The sequence below is a fragment of the Manacus candei genome, unplaced genomic scaffold, assembly GCF_025592945.1.
Source record: "Manacus candei isolate 608988 ecotype Guabito, Panama unplaced genomic scaffold, ASM2559294v1 h1tg000062l, whole genome shotgun sequence".
NCBI classification, from domain to species: Eukaryota; Metazoa; Chordata; class Aves; order Passeriformes; family Pipridae; genus Manacus; species Manacus candei.
The window spans coordinates 2,327,938-2,348,101 of record NW_026138110.1 but is presented as its reverse complement, the minus strand read 5'-3'; the positions used below and the strand labels follow the sequence as shown (position 1 = coordinate 2,348,101).

Below are 20,164 nucleotides of genomic sequence, written 5' to 3'. Positions count from 1 at the left end.
CTTGATTATTATTATTATTAGCAGCACAATTTTAAAATATGTCTATAAATAGAGTTTTCCCCCCTTTTCCTTCTGCTTGCCTCAGGTGCCTTCGTACTTTGCAGTTTTGGCTGCATAATCAGATGTGACCTTTCCAGCTCCGGCACTACTTCAGTTTGGAGAGCAACACTATGTGTATGACGTGGACTGAAACCCCAATGCAAAATAATCAGCTTTCTATGGAAAAAGGTCAGTGTTGGATATTGCAGTTTTATTTCACAGAGGTGTTCATAGGGTGCTGGTGTGCGGCATCAGCAACCTGCTAGAGTGAAACTTTCCTCCCTGTTCAACTACACTGTGTGTGGTTTTAGCCAGAAACTGAGTCGCTGCAAGACAACCGCGCTGCGAGAATACATAGGGTGATAATTCTTAGAGGAAAAAAAACCGGTGATGCTTGCGTTCTTTTGAGGCCGCTCGGTTTCTGGCAGTCCCCTCAGAGACAGGCAATCCCCGAGAGTGAAGGATTAAGGAGTTTCGGAAAGCGAACCTTTAGATTTTATTTTAGATTTCTAAATTACAAAAAAAAAAAAAAAACAACAAAAAAACCCCACAAAAAACCAACAAAACAAAACAACAAAGCACCAAAACCCGAGGGTAAATCCGGGCCCGCCGCCCCGGCCCCTCGCGGCCCCTCGCGGCCCCTCGCGCCCCTCGCGGCCCCTCGCGGCCCCTCGCGCCCCCCCCGCGACCCCTCGCGCCCTCCCCGGGCGCGCGCGCCCCCTGCGGCCGCCCCGCCCCGCCCCGTCCCGCGCGCTGGCCCCTCCCCTCCCCTCAGGAGCCGGGTGAGCCCCGCATCCAGCCCCGTCTTCCTGCCGCCCGCTCGCTCTCTCTGTCTCGCGCGCGCTTCTCCCGGTGGGATGGAAGTCCCCCGGAGTCCTCCTCCTCCTCCTCCCCCGTAAGCAGGCGGCCGGGGCCCGAGTTCGGTGCAAAAATGCTGGGCATGTACGTGCCGGATAGGTTCGCCCTGAAGTCGTCCCGGGTGCAGGACGGGATGGGGCTCTACACGGCCCGCAGAGTGAAGAAGGTGGGTGATGGCGGGGGAACGGCCTGGCCCGGCCCGGCCCGGCGGGGAGCGGCTGCCACGTATCACCGGGGAGCGGGGCGGCTTCCCCCGCCCCTCTGCCCCGCTCCAAACTTCGCCTCAGCCGCGCCGTGCCCGCCCGGGCTCCGTCTCCTCACGGGAGGCACCGCCCGCCTTTTCCCCCTCCCCGGTACAAGGAGCCTCCCGGGGCGCTCCCCCCCTCAGGCGGGAAGGGGCGCGGGGGCCAACGGAGGCTTTGCTCTGAGGATTTTTGTTTCTTTATTTCTTTTCCTTCTTTTTTTTCTTTCTTTTTTTTTTTTTTTTTTTTTAGCTTGGTTGTGTTTCTGGCAGAGTTGTGAGGGCAGAGCTCCCCCGGGCGGCACCGCCTCCCTCACGGTCTGCGCTCTGAGGGGGTGCCCGCTTGCCTGCCCGCCCGTCCCGCCCCCCCCCCTCACGGCTCTTAGAGCTCGGTGGATGATTTAATTCCTCGTTTCGGGATAATTAACCCGGGCTTGTGAACGACGCGATGCAGCTGAGCCTCTGGTCTCTCGTGCCCCACCCAGGTGATGCCACTTCACACCTCGTTACGGAGGTGATCGTGATCACCTGAAATCTCAACCGTAAGGGTCCAAGGTGGCTCAGGGTCAGGACACATCAAGGCATACCCAAAGCTATAAGCCCTGCAGTAGCACACACTTTTATGTATTTTGCATGTTTTGCTTTCCATCTTTTGTTCTGGTTTTGGCTCTGGTTCCTTTGCCTGATTTTTCAGTGGTTTCATCAGCAAGCCTCAGACACCATGGGGTGGAGGTCTCTTATTTTTAAGGTGTCCCTGAGTGTTAAGGGGGAATGGAAGGGGAACATTTTTATGACATTTGGCTTAATTTTTTTTCCACTTAAATTCTGAACTTTCATTTGAAAGCTTTGGGGATTCACACGGGAAGGTCGTACACTACTAGCATCTGTTAATCCCTGGACTCTGGAACAGAGTGAAACTCGTGGAAATCAACATCCCTCCATGTACAGAATACATCTGTCAAGCATATACAAAATATCAATTGAAAATATCAGTTCAGAGGTCAAGGGCTAAGCCTCTTTACAGTGTTATTGAACCAATAAGAGGTGCATGCAGCGACAAGTAGAGCAATTTCTTATCTGAATTACTCCACATCACCTTAGAACTCTGTACAGGCAAAGTGTCTGTAGTCAGAGTTCTGCCTGCACAGCTCTGCCAGGCCATCCTGGAAATACTGCAGTGTTGCAAGTGTGACGTGTATGGCAGGTGGAATGCAGAAGGTAAAAGCAGGGGCAGTTGCAGGAAGGTCTGTTTGTATTAGGAGTGTCTGGTTTGTTACAGGCTTTGTCCTCTGGCAGTGAATCCGCTGTGCTGGGAGCACAGGCTGTTGGGATGTGCAAAGCCCTGATCAGGCAGACTTTGGGTTTTCATGAGCCGAGGAACCAGCTCTCGAGTTGTGAGGAGTGGTGAAAACAGATATTGCTAAAATTGGTTGGAGACCTAAGGCACGGCTGTTGGGAGAAGGGTGGGTGTGTGTTACTCTTTTCCGTGGAAAGAAAAATCACATCTGAAGCACTCTCAACACGTGATCCTGTCCAGTAATGAGGCACCAGTGCTACACTTGATGGCTGTGATACAGAGTGGCTTATAGCCATTAAATTCCCTGGAGGTTTGGGATTGGGAAGAGGTGTTGAATGTGACACTTAATTGTGAAGTAAAACCTGTGGTGCTGAGTGCACCGTTTTCTCTCTATTGCTGTCACACAACTGCGGTTGTCTGAACTGAAAGTAAAACACATTTCAGATGATCCTGTAACCAGTACCAGCTCTCTAAGTGCTAAGTAGGCCTCTGAAAATTCTGCTGTTAGCAAAGTTTTGGTAATAATGCATTCTGAACTGCTGTTGCCTGCCATCTGCTTGTGCACCTTCAGGTGTTATCCTGAGCTTTCAGGATTTTTGTTTGTAAGCATAAAAGGTGGAAGCTTTTTGTTTTGTTACCTTAACAAAGGTGTGATTCTTGTGTACCTTCTGTTTTCCAACTGCTGACCCTAAGATCCAGAGCCACCAGTTTCATGAGGCTCTTGGTCTATCCATCAGAGAGCCATTGCATTTCCCAGAGTTCTGCTGCCACTGGAACATTAGTCACTGCTGCTTTCTTGAAAGCAACTGTTGAGAATTGCTTTTTCAGCATTGGAATTATTTACCTTCATATATTCAATCATTTCTGTGACTGACTTGAGACTGTGTTGTGTGCCTTGCTTTTATTGATCAGAGAACAAGCTGAAGTCTTAAATATGTTTTTGGTTAATGTATATTGGCATATGACAACATGTTTGTTAACTAGGAATAATGTGTATATATATATATATATAAATATATATGAAGAAAATGGCCTAAAAGGCTAAATGAATAATTGCACTTTTCCCCATGGACCTTTGTGTTCCAAGACATCAGGTTTTGTTTTCCCTCTAAATTTGAGAAGCCATAAAAAGTGCTTAGGAATCTGAATCACCTACTGCTCATGTTACATTTACTCTGCATTCAGAGGTGGTCATGATGCCTTTTGCTATTGTTTTGAGCTTCTAGAAGGTCTTACACATACTGCAGTAGAGATTTCTTGTTTGGAGTGGCTGGGATGGGAATGATGTGTGGTGTTCCTTGTTCTTGAACTGCTGCTGTGCTTCATCCCGGGGGTGCTGTGGGCTTCAGGGATGGGTAAAATTAACATTTTAGGTGCTGTACACACAGACCTGTATTGACCTGTTTTCACCTTCCTTGCTGATGAGGTCAGAGAAGGAGGAAGTTTCAGTTTGAGTATTAAATCCCAGGATTTGAAAAGCTGGCCAAGGGAGGAACTCTGACATCATTTATTAGCAGAACAATGAAGGATGTTTTGGAAATCAGTGAGAAGGAAGGACAGGAAGCCCCATAGTACCAGTTCTTGCTGCCACTGCCCACGTCTGTGTCTGCTCTGGGCTCCAGCTGCTGGCTTGTGCTCTTCTTTTCACCTTCTGCTTTGCTGTTCCTTGCACTGAACTCTTTGTGCACATTTAAAAATACTGCCCTTCAGTTCTGTTGCCTTGTTCTTCTATGCCAATTTTATTTGCCTTTGTTATTACCTCTTCAGGTTTAATTTTAAATACAAGGTTTGTTGTTTTTTGGGGTTTTTTTTTAATTTGATTGGTTGTTTCCAAGAGGAATGAATCTGAAACTTTTCCATGCCCTTTTTTCTCTGTAGGCACTCTGTAAAAACTAAACAGGAGAGAAAACATGTAGCAGGCTGTTTCTGGGAACATGGAATGTGCCTGGGGGAAGGGATATGTGGACAAGATCAATACTTTTATTAACCAAATTTTTTTAAAAGAAACACCAAAGTTGCTTTTTAATATGTAGTTATAATCTCTAATGCTTAGAAGTATATAGAGCTTTTGGATCAGAATATGCCTAAGGGAACATGGCATCCTGGATTCCAGGTGGTAGGGCTTGTCACTGCAAATAAGGACAAGGCAGCATGTGTACTGTGATGTCTGTGAGGGACAGAACTCCAATACCAAATACTTTTGGGAGAACATATCAATGGATGCCTTCACAGCCAATGTTGTGACTACAGCAGGTGGTATAACATTTTAATTTTGTTTATGGAGGCTTGAATCAATTCATAGACACGTGCATACCCCCTAAATTTTTAAAGGAATCTCTCTGTATGATCAAACCTCAGTTCTTCAGTGTTTTGATTTGGGGCACTTCAAAAAGCAGCGTTGCAAATAATCTCAGGAATAAATCTAATGTAAACTTCGTGCTTGCCAAATACTGTGTTTTGGTTGGATGTCTGTTGCAAGGTGCTTCCTGAAAATCTTGTAAGAAATATAAGAAATTTGACTTGGAAATTTCAGCCTTCTTTAAGATAAAGCAAAATGCTGCTTCCCAGCGGGGAAATAAGCACGCAGAGGAAAGGTGTGGTTTTAGGAGACTCTCCAAGCTGTGAAAAGAATGGGAATGAGCTCGAAGTCGAACCCTCAAGGATGTGCACCTTCTTGGCATATAGTGGGACAATAAAGGAAAACTGTCCTCTTCTTCTGTTTGAAGCTAAAAATTATTCCTCTGCTGGAGTTTGGTAGTTCACCTGTTTGTTTTTGTCCCCTACTGATTCTTTTTGTTGTATAATTATTCCTCAGGGTGAAAAATTTGGCCCCTTTGCAGGGGAGAAGCGAATGCCGCAGGACCTGGATGAGAACACAGACTGCAGGCTCATGTGGGAAGTGAGTAGAGTGTCATCATCACACCTGGCAAAAAGTGTTCTCAGAATTAAGTTTTACTGTGACAAATACTCTTTTTTCTTTTTCTTTTTTATTTTTTCTCCTAGCTTAAAGATACTGTTGTGACATTTTGTACTTTTAAGTTATACTTTTTGGGCGGAGGGGGATTGACTTATTCAAAACTATAAAGAAATAGCAAATGATAGTTTCTAATCAATGAAGTGTGGAAAAATTATTTAAAAATATAAAAAGCAATACTAAAAAAAATAATTTCCACGGAGGATGCTGTAAATTACTGAGATGCTGATTTATGCTGATCAACAGGTGGCAGCTCATGGCTTCCTTCAACTGTTATAAAACATTTCCTGGTGTGACACTGGTGCTGGGTTTGGCACGTTGTATGAGTGAAGTTTTTAAATTGCAACAGCTTCTTATGCAGTGAGTAGTTGAGAGATCTTTAACAACATAAAAACCCGGTGCTGTGGGCAGATAGCTGAAGGCATAGTGAGTTTCAGGGCTCTTCTGTACTTTTTTATATGTATTAGTTGGGAACAGTAGTTTATACAGTAGTTCTTGTAGTTAGGTCCATAGCCCATCCCATAACAGTTCATGTTGTGCTCGTTTGCCTGAAGTCATAATCTGAGTTTACCACTGGAGGAGATTCCACTAACTGAGAAATACACAAAATAATGTTTCTAGCTTGTTATAAACACCTTTTTGGTGCTTCTGTTGTGTCTTTGTAATCTTTCTCTTTCTGCTGTAGTTCTTTGAGCAGAATTTCTTTTTTTTTTTTTTCTTCCCCAGCCAAGCGGTTTCCATCGAATACATATTCAGTCCCCTTTTACACTGAGGAGGGGACCCATTTCTTACTTTTTCACCTTTCTGTGGTTAGAGGTGGAAGAATGACTGTTATTTTTATGTTGTGTGGCACTGTACAGAAAAAGCTTATGTTTGACATCTGGCTTGAAGCACTCTCAGTGCATTTACCACAAAATACATATTTGTTTGAGAAATCTCTAGCATTAACATCTCTGAGCAGCTTATAAAGAGAGCACAGTACTGATACAGCCTTAGCAGATCTATAAACAGATTCTGTACACTGGAACCAGGAGCAGTGGGAGAATGCTAAAAGCCCATCTCATTAAACCCAAACTCAGTGTAAATACAGCAAGTGGCAAAATATTCCTGGATGAGTGTTAACTCCAGTCTGTGAATCCCTGTTTCCCCCCTTCCTTTTGTCTGTTTTAATGTAGGAGTCTGCCCCAAATACCCTTTTTGAGTAGAGGAAGAGAAGAGATGTGGACAATTTGTTCCCCTTTGGTCATGTACTCAGAGCAACTGTTTTCACCTTGTTTGTTCTCAGCTGAAAAAACCCAACACAATGTGGTTTTATCACAGACATTTGCTGAGGACAGAACGTGTTGATGTGTCCTGGCTCACTTGTCCCTTCCTGATGTTTCTGCATTTTATATTAAATCAGTAAAATACTGGAGCTAGAACAGGGTTTATAGAAGATGGTGGGTGGATTGTAGCAACGAGGAGTTTGTTGGAAAGCTGTATGATTTTCCAGCTTCCTCGTTGCTGATGCTTAAATGAGATTTATCTGTTTCTGTAAGACATAAAATAAAAGGCAAATACATGTATTTAGTGATGACACTAATATGACCCTATCGACAGCAAACCAGAAAATGAGCTTTTTATGAGCTGTTCTAAAATCATTTCATAATATCTTACTGTAACCTAGTTTTGAAAGCCTTGAAAAGATTCCTACATACCAAATTTTATGACTTCCTGAATAATGTTTTAACCCAAGTTGTTCATGTTTACTGAGGTTGGTCTGAACGTGAGCCTTATAATATAATTCAAATCATGCTGGGAGTAGTCTTAAGTTGAAAATTGAGACCAGGAATGCAGAAAGTAAGATGTTGAGCAGTCCAAGTAGATGGTTATTCCAGAGCCTGTGGGAGGCACGCACAGAAACTGGCCAAGTTTGTGTGTAGTCAGCTGTAGCAAAGATATTAAAAATAACTAATTTGAAGACTATTGGATGAAGGCACACTAAAGCCTGACTTCACAGTCTGTTGGCATTCAAAAAAATGTGTTTTCAGAAAGGACACCTTTAGAAAGAAGGCTGAGTAGGATAGGCTTTTTGTAAGCCAAGGAAAAAAATTCAGCGTTGGTGCGACGTTTCTTCTCTTGGGAGGTGATGCCTGGGATCTGGGCTTCAGTTTTGTGGAGTATTTGTCTATGAGGAAGTTCACCACATGCATTTCTAGTTGTGCAGAGTAGTGCTCTGTGATGTGGTCTGTTTTGATCAAGCTGTTCCTTTTTCTCTGGGACCAGCATTGTGAGTTGGCATCTTTAAGACATCACGTTGAGACAGAATTGCACACGCTGTGTTTTCTTTTGGGAAAACTTGGGACCCAAGACATTTATTGAGCCCAGTGATTTTTTTAAAATAAAGTTCTGAAGATGATGGAATTCCTCTTTAAATTAAATCTAGCAGGATGCCATTGATCTGCCTGTAACGTGTGTTGCTTTAAAGAAATCAAGGCTTTATATTTGCTCATTCGACAGATTCCAGAGGAGTGGGGTGGGCGGGAAGCATCCTTGATCTTACTGTTATCTTTGTGAAGAGTTACAGGCTGAAATACTGTATTTGTGTGAGATGTGAAAGGGAACCCCCCAAATTTATTATAACCATATAGTTAGGAGTGATAAAAGCCAAGAAAACGTCCAAATGGCTTTGTGCTTTTTGTTTCTTCCTGTTAAGAAAACGTCTGTGTGTTACCCCCCAGCTCCTGTGTCATCTCTCAGACTGTTGTGCTCCTGAAGGACACAGCCAGTTGCTGGGGATGAGCTGAGAGTTTTGGTCTTGGTCTTATCATCCTGCTAACACCTTGATTAAATACTGCTTCGTGTGTGTCTGTTAGTACACCTGGCAGAGCTGTTTTAAATTACGTGTGTTTGCTGGAAGAGCAAGTGCTTAAAGGCAAGAAGGAAATAATCTTCAGGTATTAAAAAGTTCGCAGGAGGTTTTGCTCTGGAGGCTCAGATGTCCCTTTGCAAAGGAAAGATTATTGTCCCTAAGCAGGAAAGTGGCATTCATTTCACTGCTGTTGGATTATGGCAGGCATATACTTCTGGGGATGACTTTGGCAAATGTTAAAACAGGGAGGGCTGGAAAGACTTAGTCCTTCTCCAAATACTCTGATATACCATGAAGAAATGTTGGTCAGGGTTGGATGGGACATAATATGCCATGTAATGCTGAATGTTACATATTTCAGGTTTGGTTTCTGTCTGTCTGCCAAGATCATGTTTTCTTCATTGTTGTACTGAGACCGAGGAGATCAGAAATCAGTCTTTCAATGGCAGTTAATGTTTGTGTTTGTATGAGAAAATGAAATGATCTAATGTTTCTAGTACTTAACTCTCATCACTTTTGCGGTGACAATTGGTTTTGGTTAAATAAGCCTGCCTGGAAACTGGTGAAGGCAACAGAAAATCTGCTCTTGGCAGTTTTACATCGGAGCTGTAATGTTTGGGGTTGAGGTATGAGAAAGTCAAACACTTTAAGCTTGGTGTGTTTTGGTAGAATTTTTCCTTTTTTTTTCTTTTTTCTTATTTCTTTGATATCTTGCCTGTAAAATGTGGTTGTGGTACACAAAGGCATTTGCACACAAGACGTGAAGTCAAATTATGTCCAGAGTTTCACGATAAAAAATTTTGATGAATTCCGTGTTTGCCCTGAAGATGAATGTAATATTATAAATCTAGCTCTTAGCAATGTAGTCTTTATTTTTTCTGTATGAAGACTGCCTTTCCAGTCGTTGTTCCTCAGATAGTATTTACATTTTAAAATTGTTGGCTTTTAACGTTTTTGGGTGAATCTTTAAAAATTTTTCAGAAATGCTTTTGTTTTTCTCATTTCTTAGGCAAATGATCTGGACTTTCACACAAGTCAGAGCTGCAAGTTTGCATCTGAGATTTTCAGTTTTCATGAATTAATCCCCACTGGCATAGATAGGTGTCCAAAGTAGTTTATTGTATTAAATTTGTTTATTTAGCTACATTTCCATTAAAACTTGTTTTAGTCATCTTTATCCATTCAAATGTATGATTTTGTATTAATTTTAGTAACTTTTGGAACAGCACCTTAATAGTCTTCTGGTTTTGGTGATGAGAAGAATCTATTTCCAAAAGTGACTGGGGCTTAGCCTCCCATCTTCAGTTATGGGATTTATAGGATGTTAGGAAGCACCTGTTGATAGGCTGTGCTGTTCCTGTTCTACTCTGAGCTTGTTCTGGAAGAGCACACACTATTTCCTCAAGGAGATTTGGGTGTCATTCCAGTGAATGTGAAGTTCATCCCTGCTGATGGAAACTCCACAGAATGTTAGCGAGAGCATAGGAGTGAGCCTTCTGTACCTTCTGTCTCTGACAAGGTCAGGTCATGTCTTGCACCAGAAGGGGCTTCATTAATGTGGAAAACTGTGTATTTTGGCTGAAGGAAAATGTCACATTTTGTCTATGTCTCAGGACTTCTTAGTGAGTAAGGAAATCACCAGTTGCTGCCTCAGGTTTCTTTTGCAAGTGTTGTTTTAATACTTTCTCCAGCAATGTTAAAATGTGAGTTTGTGCTCTGTGATGGGGGTCCAAAACTGAGGATGCAGAAGTATTGCATCTACCTGTTTTATTCTGTAACAATAAAAAACATGTTTGCAGCCCATCAAAAAAAATGCAATGCAGAACACAGTACCTTTCTTTACATGGTTGTTTGATGAACATAGGTTTTTCCATTTATAAATGTTTAGAAAATGGTTTCCAGAAAGCAGGCAGTGTGTTTACTGCCTTCAGCAAAGATAACCATCTGCTTGCTTGCAGTGAAGTTTTGTTTTCCCTTCTTGCCTTGCCAGGTGTGCGTGGCAGAGCGTTTGCAGTTGCACTCATGAGCATTTTGAAGTAGCACACGTGACAACTTGGGCTGTGTCCTGGAAATGCGGGGATAATTTCGTACATGGTGTTTGTTAATCGACTTAATTCATCTTGCTGTGAAGACATTTGACTGAGTTAGTTCAGTGACACCTTTGTGTTGATTCTCAGGATGATAATTCTTTGAGGTGCTCCTGTGTCTGGTGCATGCTTTGGATATCTGTGTGCATTTTAGGTGTTTTAAATATGAAGTTTGTGATTCGCTGCCATGGTATTCAAAGACCAGTTGTTCATTTAGGAAACTCACTCTCCATGCAACCACGAAAGGAGTGGCAAATGTCACCAGTGTAGTCCATGTTAAGTACGGAGCTTTTGCTGTTTTTCTTGACTTTTCATCCTCCCATCTGTGTATTTAATGCAGCATTATTTCTTTATGAGGTGAAAAAAGCAGTAGAAAATATAGAATGTTTTTAAGGGATTTACTGTATTCTTTTTTCAATAGTTTCCTTATGTGCTAAGGCTTTGCTTTATGTTTTACATCTCTTTATGGATTGGCAGGGACTGAGAAAGCATAACTGAGATCACTGTGTATCACTGAAGTGAATATAAATTATTCTTACGTAATTTAAGGATCAAGCAAATGAAGAACTGGTGAAAAGGTGGATAGTGTAACATAGGGTTTCTATAATGGGACCTGAATTGCTTCTCTTTCCAGCTCAAGATCTGATGGAAACCTTTATAGGGCCTACGTGGTGTGCTTCTGTAGCCCATACTTTGGTAGCCAAATCACAAAGCCATTGCCTTCACTTTAATTGCTCGACAGTGCTAATCAGCAGTGGCCACCGTTGCCATGGATTTCCTGTGTGGAACTGGATGATTATTACAGTGTTACAGAATTGTTTGGGTTGGAAGGGACCTTAAAGGTCATCTCGTTCCAACCCCTTTGCCACGGGCAGAGATGCCACTCACGAAATCAGGTTGCTCAGGGCCCCATCCAATCTGGACTTGAACAGTTCCAGGAATGGGGCATCCCTAAGTTCTCTGGAAAACCCATTGCAGTGCTTAGTGTTAGATAATATTGTTCCCAGGTGCACTACAGTATGTACATTTGACATTTTCCATGGTGGTTAATCTATGTGTTTGAAAGTCAAAGAGCTTTTAAAGTTTGAAATGCTGGAGCTTTTCCACGATCTGTCCTTTTTAAGGTGTGATGTTTTCCTTTGGAAGAAGAGTAATAAATTTGGATGACTTATTTGTTTGCAGAAACTACAGTAGGGTTTTTGGTTTTCTTTAAATCTGAGAACAACATGCTGTCAGCAGCTATTATTGTAAGGGAATACAGTTTTTCCTTCCTGATGATATCCTACATGTTTAGGTAATTGAAGCAGTCATACTGAAGGAATATGATATTGCATCTATTAGAAACAAATATAGAAAGAATGTGAGTCATCTCAAAACAAAGCCATGAGGACAATCTAATTTTGATCTTACATGGCCGAATTCCCTGGCTCTTAGGAAATACGTGCATTGGATACTTCTTGTTGACAGATGAAAAGGAAAATACGTTCATTATATAAATTAATCACGTGGAATAGTAGTGTGGCTATATGACCTTTTAGCACGGCTCTTTATCATCTGTATCAGTGCAGATTCAAGTGATTTATTATTTAAAATTAAACAAATTTTTTTGGCAGTGACAAATGTATTTTTTTCAGCAGTATGTCTTTGTGTTTCAAGGGTGAAGAATGACTTGGTTAGTATTAAGTTTTTATTTCTATTATCTTCATTTTTACAGTGTAAGCTGGAACTTTGTTACAATCATAGAAATTATATGGATCTGTAACTGTAGCCAAAAGCTCCGGATTCATCCATGTCTGTATCTTTTGTGCACAACTTTTTTTTAAGGTGGCTTTTTCACTTAGTGGGCAAAACCTGACACCTGAACATGTCCTCTAGTGAATAACTCACAGCCCTTCACCTACATAGGACACTAATTTGTTTGCTGAAATTAGTATCCTATTCTGACAAAATTTCAACCAAGCACAGTTTAAGACTGACTGCTGTTCATTGGGGCTGCATATTTAAAATTCTTTTAGTGATATATGTCTTTTAGACATATAAAAGATATTCAAGTGACCTGTAAAACAGAATATACGGAATGAATAAATATTGATCCTTGATCTGAAGGTAGATCTCTGTCCAAGAGCAAGATGGATTTTGCCCTTGCTAAAGGAACCTCTCAGGTTGAATTGGTTTCTGGCAAGATCCTAAAGAAAAGGAGGACTGGAAGGAACAAGGAGAGAGGAAAAAATAACCTAAGCACCAGTGATGAAGCTTTCAGACTGGGGAGGCTCAGGCAGAATACTCGTTTGCTAAAGGAAAGTGTAGGAAAAGAGAGGGGGAGCTCAATAAAGTTGCTAAATTTGAGTTGCCCCCCTATTCTGAGGGGAATAAATACGTTTACAGGAAAAGGTGAATGAGCACCACAGCTGTGCTACCTGTTGAGTGCAAGATTCACTTGCTGAGCACCAGCTTGCCTTGGTGCTTTATAATGGTGTGTGTTTGGTAAACAGTTTTAAATTTACTTCCTTTTTTTTTTGGTGTGTGATGTTGCAGGTTCGTGGTAGCAAAGGCGAGGTCCTTTATGTCCTGGATGCGAGCAATCCACGCCATTCCAACTGGCTGCGCTTTGTCCATGAGGCTCCATCCCAGGAACAGAAGAACCTGGCAGCCATCCAGGTAGGTTTGGTGGATTCCTGCCATTTGCCTCCTGTTCTTGATTTACTGATTTGATCTCCTCTTGGGTCTTTATGTCTTGCAATAAAATTGTAAGATCTGAGAGAAGCAGCAAACTGCTTTTCTGCCCTTCTTTTTAGAACTGAACTCTTGTGCTTAAGTATAATACCCTAAATAAGATTGATATGATGAAAGAATCTGATTGAATCTGATTAGAATCTTATATTATTTGAAAGGTTTATATTAATCCACTGTGATGAAATTGGACTGAATCACTTACATGAACTGTTTCTCCTGATTTGAAGTGAACAGTGTACATAAAAGTAATTTCCAGAGTAGTTAACTCACAATTAAACTGTAACAACAGTTTAATTTTCTCACTACTGTCAAGTTAAGCTTTTGCCTGAATGTGGTTGCTTTATTGGCATTGTGGAAGCTAAAAATATAACTATATACCTGGTTGAGTCAGGACTAATTATTTAGGTGCCTACTTGTGTTTTGGGCTAAACTCAGGTGTGGATTTAGGTGTATGAAAAGCAGAATCATGTATTTGGCTTATAGTTTAAAATTTAATATAAAAGTGAGAGAGGTTTGAAAGGGAGTATGGTGCTTAAAATATTTCAGTAGAAAACAGAGAATCGAAAGATTTGATTATCTGATAGGATGATCATGTAGTACTTGAGGATAAATTAACCAAAAAATGATTTTGTAGCCTTTGCCGTTGATCTGAACCTACCCACTTTATTTTTGCATTTTTATAGTTGTCATTTGCAGCACTGCTCTGTGGTAACAAGTTCCACTGTTGTAATTACAAATTGTGTTGAAGTATGTTTCTGTTTTTCTTCTAGAAACTTCTTAGTTTCACTTGATACCCTAGTCCTTGTATACCAGTGAATAGTTGCTTTACCTCTCGTCTGTGAGGGGTCTCAGGCCCTCTCAGTGATTAGCACATCATGAGTGCAGAGGCAGTGACAGCAAGGGCAAAGTCAGGTTCACAGGAGGGAGCAGCATGAACAATTCATGGTCACTATTGTATTGCCAATAAAACACTCAGTAAGATGACCTCAGCTTTGCAATAGTTATTTTAGTGGAATATCCAGTGTGTACCAGTGGGCTTCTTGGGAAGGAAAGGGACCCCAGCAGCACCTCTGCAAAGCCATCTTGCTTCACCAGCTCCCCCAGGGGCACCTGAGTGCTCTCCAGCTTGGAAAGGCATTTTTTATTCTGATCACATCTTTCCTAATACTGCATGCAGGACCTTTCCTGTGCTCGTGGGTTTGCCTTCTCCTGCCTTGGCCTCCAAGAACTCATCTCCACGCGTTTCCTGGATCGTGGTTTCTGCCCTCACAGACATTGCCAGTATTGGTTTTACTCTGGCAAACACGACAGCCTGGAGCTGCAGGCAAAGACCTGGAAAGGGAGTGGGCTTGTTTGAGGAGGTAGCAAAAGAGAACTGGCACAACAGGTGGGCTGAAGAGCTGGCTTGGTGCCAGGAAATTGGAGATAGAGAGAAGTCAGGTAACTTTTAAAGGAGTGGTTGTGGGCACAAGGAAACTGGATAAGGATTAAGAAGGCTGGGTTGGAGCCAGCTGGTCAAGCTCAGAAGGATATAAAAGCCCTGCACTCCCTCAGATGACAAAAGACTATGTGCTGCTTCCTCCTGCTCTGTTTTAAGCTTTCAGAAGTGATGACATATTGGTGGTGACACTTTTGGGTGATGGGCTGTCAGTGACCCCATGTTCCCTCTCAGCCTCCTCTCTTCCAAAGCACATGTGAAAGTGTGCAGCTGTATGGAACAGCCAAGAATCTGCATGGGAGAGGTGCCTGGAGTGGAGCAAAAGTGAGATAACCAGAACTGCATTTGCTGGGCAGGTGGGTGAGGCTTGCAGTGTAAAAGATGACAGTGAAGGCAGCAGGGGAGAGAAACAAAGCTGAACAAAAACCAGGAATTGCCTGAAGGGAGGTTGTGATGCCACCATGACCAGCACTTGGAGTTTTCCCCCAGGACCGTTGTTGCCTGCTGGGGGTGGACATTATTAGGAAAACAGCCTGAGTGATCTAAGCAGATGGGCAGGTGGAACAACTGCAGGTGTGTTCTTGGAAACGGGAGGATTATTAAAATTATTCCAGAGATTTCTTGCTATGTTTACTGTGCTTGCATGCATGTAGATTAATGTGCTTCATGCACGTGCTGCTGGATAAGAGGGAGAGACATAATTCTTCTGTGGTTTCTGGAGAACTTCCATTGGTTTCACTGGAAATGCTGCCTCGAGGAGCTACTACAGCAGTGGGTGTATCTTGATTAATTAGTGCTCTGAATACCTGGCTGTTAGCATTTGTTTGGATGGAGAAGCCAGACAAATTAACCCTGGAGGACAAATGAGTTTGGATTGGGCTGGCACCAAGGCCTTTCAAAGCAATTGCAACCAAGAGCACTCAGGCACTGACAGTCCGCAGTACATCTATCATTAATCTTTTTCCTAACCAAAAGTACACAAATAGGAAAGAACCAGGATGTTTTTAGACACAGAGCTGTGAAATAAGCCCCAGATGCATGCAGAGAAAGTGCAGAGATGGTGAGGATGCAGCAGTATTGATAAGAGATTGGTTGTTGGGGTTCATGCCCCTGCTCTGTGTTAATCTGAATAATTAGTTCTGGTTGCTGTTTTCCCTGATTTACTGTGTGGTGTAAGGTGTGTCCCGTGATCTAGGTGTGCTATTTGGTTCTTTAATGAGTTATTTCTGCCTGGGATACATGGCTTTTCCTTTGTTTCTTTCAATTCTCAAAACTTTTAATTTTTAAAGTTGCTTCTTGCAAGCCAGTAGTGGGTACGTGCTCCCCTTCATAAGGTTGTGTTGCTTTTAGAATAAGGTTATCCTAAACAGTGATGTATTGGAGGTTTACCCCAGTGATTTTATCCTCTGTAAGTGGAAACTGAGTGTAGAAAGACCTTTTACTTTTCCTCATGTCAGGAGTTTCAGTATGTGATTTGTTTTGAGTTTAGACTGCAGTAAATTAAGGGTCTCTGCAACTTGACAGAGACATATGAAAACCAACAACTTATAGCTGTGTGCAGAAGTTTGGTTGGGATGCTGATGGATATCTGGACTGCAGAACAGATCTAGAGAAAAAAATGCATCATTTTCTTTGTTTTCCAATGCTGCTGTTGAGATAAGGACAGAAAAGTGGTGCATCCTTGAAAGCAGCAGCTCTATCAGGTCTGCTGAATTAAGGAGGTTTCACTCTTGTGTGACAATATCTTGTATAATATATACCAGACCTTCTACAGCTCAAGGAATTCTACATCCCTGTTGGCAGTTTGAATTAATCTTAGTATATTACAAAAATTAAAAATCATTATCTTGTCCTTGTTCAGGGAAGCTCGATACAAAATATATGGCTGGGTGCAGTGGAAAGAAGCTTCAGTTAACTTGGCTGGATGTTAATCAGATAAGCTTTAAGATTTGTGGTAGAACTTGGGAGTCTTCGCTGCATAACAATGAGTCTCCTGCAGCATTTTGGGTCTGTACCTAAAGCAGTTGGTTGGCATATGGCAAAAAGAAAAGGCATCTAGGCACCTCTGAGTATCACTTTAGAAGACAGATGGTTTTGCTATAGATTTCCCCCCCTTTACCACCCACTGTGCCAACCTTGGGTATTTTAATTAAGCATTGTCAAAGACTGAAGTTGTCAGTTCATGTGTCTGTTTGGAAGCTTGTTTAGTCATTGTCGAGGTGTTGGAGCTTATTGTTATGTAGTTTGTCCTGTTGTGCAGAATGTGGGCTGGATCTCTTGGCCTTTTGTGGATCCACACTGATTTAAACCAGCAGAGGGTCTGCAGTGCGTTTTCCAGCTGTGCCTGCTTACTTGGTAGTGGAGTCAACTGAACTGAGCAGGGTTGAGAGCCTGCTGGAGAAGGCTGGGAATCTTGAGGAAGAGAGAAGATAACACCTTGTAAACGTGCTGCTGAAAGCTGTGTTGGAACTGATGCAGCCAACTGGGGACAGAGCTAAGCTGTGTTAATTATCTACATTTTGCCATTTTTCTAATGCTCGAATATTTCATTTTCAAACTCCGAAGTTCTTGTCAAACAGAGCGTGGCAGGAAGAGGACTTCAGCGCTATCTTCACTTTGGTCTAAACTACAGTGAGTAGTGGAAAAGCCTCCCAGGTGAGGCAGGGGAATATTTCCCAAATACTAGGATAGTCATGCATTTTATCCATGTAGCCACACTGGTAAAGAAGACTTAGAAAAGGCTGTTGTAGCACTGTGCTCCCTGAGGAACAGAGCCAATCCTTCCATAGTTGAGGGCTGATATTGGTTCAGAGTCCTGTACTTGTGTCTGGAGTTTTCTTTTCCTGAGGTAACGATTTATTGCTTGTTTGAAACAGGAAGGGGAAAATATTTTCTACCTGGCTGTGGAAGATATTGAAACAGACACAGAACTTCTGATTGGGTACTTGGACAGTGACATGGAAGAAGAGGAAGAGGAGGAGGAAGAGGTAACCCTTATCCAGGAAGTTGAAGACAGTGGCAACAATAAAGAAATGCAGTCAGCTGGTGAAAAAATTGCAGGTGAGCAAGATGTAGAAAATAGGGTGACTTGAGAGCTGAAAACAGTAACAAAGGAGAAAGAGAACTTTGACTGCATAGGTTTCTTGGGTTTTGTCTGAGTTCTTGTATGACTTATCTCTTTAGTTGGACTTGAGGTTCTTTTCTGTCTAATAAGAAGGGGTAATGAGTGAGCTTAGATGGACATGTAAGTAGTAACTATTAATTTTTGAACTAAAGACAGAGCTTGTTTCACCTGACACAGCCTTATGAAAGCTAAGTTTTTGCTCTGAGGGGGTTACTTTCCTTCTTGCTTTGATGGGAGAGAAATAAACCTTTTCATAAATCAGCCAATCCGAAAGGTGAGATGTCTAAGCAAAGGAAGGTGACCTGAGCTGTTGGGGGAATTCTCAGCATCTTTATCCCAGTAGACACAACTTGCATGACTAATTGGGGCCAACAGCCAAAGTCACACCCGGCTTAATACTTTGCCTCCATTTGCAGTAATGCTGATGGTAATCCCCTCAAGGTAGGCTGTTTATAATCCATTCAGAGACAGTGCCTGTTGGGAATTTCAGGATGCCATTTTGCATCATCTGTTTCTGGCAGAAAATCTCTCTTAGTGTAACCAAAATATTGCCTGAAAACAACTCTTTTTCACTGGTTTTGCCTCCAATCGTGCAGATCCCCTCACCTGTAAAGAGGACCATGCATGCCCACACTGTGAATCCAGTTTTGCCAACCAGGAGATTCTAGCTGAACATCTGCAGACTTTGCACCAAAAGCCCAGTGAGGAAAAGGAATTTAAGTGCCGAAATTGTGGAAAGAAATTCCCTGTTAAACAAGCTCTACAAAGACAGTGAGTAGAAAGAGGAGTGTTTTTTCAGGGATCATTTCGATTGATTTCATTCAATCATCTATTTCTTTGTTCTAATCACAATTTCAGCTTTAATTTTTATACTTCTGTATTTGTACCCTTACTCTACTTTAGCCTTTTAATATGTTAATTTCTCATATTTATGGGAGACTTCGATTTGAAAGGCAAAAATGTTGCTAAATTTTTATGTTTAAAAATCATACACTGTAGACCAGAGCTGCAGTTTGGTGCAAAACTCCTGATCTCCATCAGTGGACTATTTAGCAATTTAGGAGGTGTAATTTTTAAGCTGTGGATGTTGGTACAGAATTAAAGATGGATTTAAAAGAAAAAACCCCCAACTTTGGGTGATAGAAAAAACCCAAATAGAAACATGAAAGATGTGAGATTTAATAGCACCTCTTTATTCTCTTAGAGAGTGTAAGTATGTGGTTTTGTTACTAAAGTCCTTACAATTTTACTTCTGTACAGAAATGTAACTGGTTTTGTGTCTTGTTTATACATATATAATTTTTATTGTAATTAAATAGATATATTTTATTATACATTTAATTACAGATGGTGCATTAGATGTTTAAGTGATTATACATAGTATGATTAATCTAACTCTCTTGTATTGGAAAGAAACACATTGCATAGGATGCACTTAAGGCTGCTCTTGTAATACATTGATCTTTTTTACATCTGAATGATGTTTATGTTCCTAGAGCTGGCAGCATTATGTGAGATCTGTGTTCTTTCATGGAAATAAATAAAATTGCATAGCAGAGAAGTATTTGGTGGAGGCAATTAAATATTTTCATTTGAACTTAGCCATGTTCCCTCCAGTCTGTAGTAGAAGTTGGGTGTGTGCTGTGTATTTGCATCAAGCCAGGTAAGATTAATCCTCGTGAGGGAACAGCAGTGTGATCCTGACTCTTGCTGTTGATGCCTTTGATTAGTCCCACTAAATTCCAGGAGACTTCACATGGGATAGATTCCTCACCTACTTGAAAATTTGTAGAGGTGTATATGTATGTGTATATATGTTTTTAGCTACTGCAAGGCTGTGTAGAAAGTTGTAGAATGTCCCCCTTACTCTCTTTCTTCTTTTGTTTGTCTTTTAGTGTCCTGCAGTGCACAGAGAACATCAGCCCAGGAGACTCCTCCAGAAGCTTTCAGTGCTCTGTTTGCAATACTGCCTTCAGCTCAGAATCGAGGTTTTGTGTCCCAGTTGCTGGACTGCTGTCATAGCATTGCTGGGCTCCCTTTGCATGTTCTCTTTCCAGCTTGTTAGTGTGTGGGAATCCTAACAGGGACAGGAGTCAAATGCTTTCCTTCCTCTCTGCTGTAAGTAATGCATGAGCTGGCCTTGGAACTCTGCAGTGCAGCATGTGTTCAGCTCAGAGTACTCGCTGTGTGTCTGGTTTCTGGAGATACTGCTCCATGTGCTGGTTTTTTTTTTCCTTTATTTGTAATTCCATATAGCTATGAGCAGCACAAGGAGGCGTGCAGAGGGGATGCCAGGTTCATCTGCAAGGCAGAAAGCTGTGGGAAGAGGTTCAAGAGTAAGGATGCCCTGAAAAAGCACAAAGAAAATGTCCACAGTGGTAAGAAAGAGCTTAATGCTTCTGCAGAGAAAACCCCCTCTAACATGTCCCTGCCCTAAAATTTGCAAATCAGAGTAAACATTGTCTTTGGTTTCTTTTTTTAATGGATTGGTTTGTATCAAAATGAAAATTAAGAAGTAACTA

General features: G+C 41.8%; 1 protein-coding gene across 2 annotated transcripts in view; it reads left to right on the top strand.

Annotated features, from left to right (window-relative positions):
* The first annotated feature begins 825 nt into the window (after positions 1–825).
* Positions 826–20,164, top strand: part of PRDM5 (PR/SET domain 5) — a 57,712-nt gene continuing 38,373 nt past the window's right edge. For both annotated transcript variants that reach the window (XM_051805013.1, XM_051805012.1), the window contains exons 1-7: positions 826–1,063; positions 5,251–5,334; positions 12,883–13,005; positions 17,395–17,578; positions 18,239–18,413; positions 19,538–19,630; positions 19,899–20,020. In XM_051805013.1, coding sequence (XP_051660973.1) covers positions 971–1,063; positions 5,251–5,334; positions 12,883–13,005; positions 17,395–17,578; positions 18,239–18,413; positions 19,538–19,630; positions 19,899–20,020 — 874 coding nt within the window. In that variant the 5' untranslated portion in view covers positions 826–970. The remainder of the gene's footprint in view (positions 1,064–5,250; positions 5,335–12,882; positions 13,006–17,394; positions 17,579–18,238; positions 18,414–19,537; positions 19,631–19,898; positions 20,021–20,164) is intronic.